General features: G+C 56.9%; 1 protein-coding gene across 1 annotated transcript in view; it reads right to left on the bottom strand.

The window, feature by feature from the left end:
• The window catches only part of VOLCADRAFT_101237 (uncharacterized protein), a gene marked incomplete at both ends in the record, with an annotated part of 5,499 nt that extends 4,666 nt beyond the window's left edge, over positions 1 to 833 (bottom strand). The window contains one exon of the mRNA XM_002959675.1: positions 32 to 833. Within this exon, the coding sequence (XP_002959721.1) occupies positions 32 to 833 (802 nt within the window). The remainder of the gene's footprint in view (positions 1 to 31) is intronic.
• Between the last annotated feature and the right edge of the window lie 798 nt (positions 834 to 1,631).

Here is a 1,631-nt window from a genome sequence, read left to right as displayed (position 1 = left end):
CCGCCAGTGCCGTGACCGCCTGCTCCCCCACCTGAGCGGCTGGCAGCGCGCTTTAGCGCTTGGTCCTCGACGCCGTCTACCAATTTCCGGGGTTTTGTCTTGTCCCGGAACTTGTCCTCATTACACAAAATGCTGAAGCAGATGTCGGCGGCAGCGAGGCCAATGCGCGGCTCGGCCGCCAAGGTGTTAGTGACCGCCATGCCGACCTCCGCACGGCGAATCAAAGGCTTGAGAACCTTAGTGGCGCCCTTGACATTCGGCGGATCCTCTGCCAGCAATGCTAAAGCCAGTTTGCCCTGCGTGGCAAAACCATGGAAAATTTGCTTGCGGAAGCCCGACGGGTCAGTGGGCTGTTGGGCCTCGATTCGGTCCACCAGGCGCCGCAATCTCTCTGGAGCTTCGTCGTCGCTGCTTGATGATGAACTCGAGCTGGAGCTTTCTTCCTTCTTCTTCCTTTTCTCTTTGCTCCTTTTAGCCTTGTCGGGTGCGACCGATGCCGCCGCGGCCTGGGCTGGCGACAGCACAGTGGCTGCCGGATTTTGACCCGCTGTTATTACCTTGGCCATGGAGGCCAAAAGCTGGCTCTGCTCTGCCATCTGTTGCTGCAATGGAGTTATGTTCTGCTGGATGGCGGTGGTAACCACCGCCGCTCCAGTGGCGGGGCTGCCGGCCGGTGGAGAAGTTCGGTTGGGGAGTGGTGGGAAAGTGATGCCACCAGCCTCGCTGGTGGGGGGACCCGCAAAGCCGGTGGTGGCGTTGATCACTAAATTGGCGCCATCTTGGGCGGCCGTACCTTGCCTTTGCTGCACTTGCTCGTTGTTCAACGCTGACATTAGAAAACGAAAGACTACAGGAACTTGAAACAGATGGTGATGACTAGGTGGGGCTTCAATGGCGAGCACGATGCTCTATCCGAGATTGAACAGCAAAAAGAGAAAGCTGTCAGCTACAAGCTGAAGCTCTACTGAGTGAAAGGCAGAATGCCTGAAACGAAAGAGCTGAAGCAATTAGTACTCGCCATTCCAATACGGTTGTACGACAGTCGCACAGAACCAGACTTAGAGACTCCGATCGCTTCGCTCCGTCGTATCTAAGTCAACAATTGTCGCCGTTGTGGCAGTTGTGGCAGTTGTCGCCGTTGTCGCCGTTGTCGCCGTTGTCGCCGTTGTCGCCGTTGTGGCAGTTGTAGCGGTTGTGGCTGTTATTGCATCAGGGACGACTGTCGTACAGCTGCAGGAAAATGGGGCCCCTTAGCTCAGCTGGTTAGAGCGTGGTGCTAATAGCCATGGGCACGCCAAGGTCATCGGTTCGATCCCGATAGGGGCCACAGAGGAGCGGAAATCTTGCTGCTTAAGGAGGAGGAGGTGGCACAAGCGAATGTGTATGGGCGGGGATGCTGCTCATGTGCATGACGATGCGGATAAGTGGCAGCTCCAGGTGAAGCAAAAGGACTGAGACGGGCTCTCGCAGCCCATGCTTATTGGTCATTTATGCAGACAAACGCCCAGCATCGACATCCTCATGGCTGGTCAGCAGCAGAGTGGCACGGCTCACACTGCATGACAGTCCAGCTCTAGCTAGCAATGCTACCAGGTGCATGCTGGTCTACGGCGAAACAACGCCACCGGGAC

Source organism: Volvox carteri (assembly GCF_000143455.1).
Source record: "Volvox carteri f. nagariensis unplaced genomic scaffold VOLCAscaffold_535, whole genome shotgun sequence".
Lineage (NCBI taxonomy): Eukaryota > Viridiplantae > Chlorophyta > Chlorophyceae > Chlamydomonadales > Volvocaceae > Volvox > Volvox carteri.
This window is presented reverse-complemented; position numbering and strand designations above follow the sequence as displayed.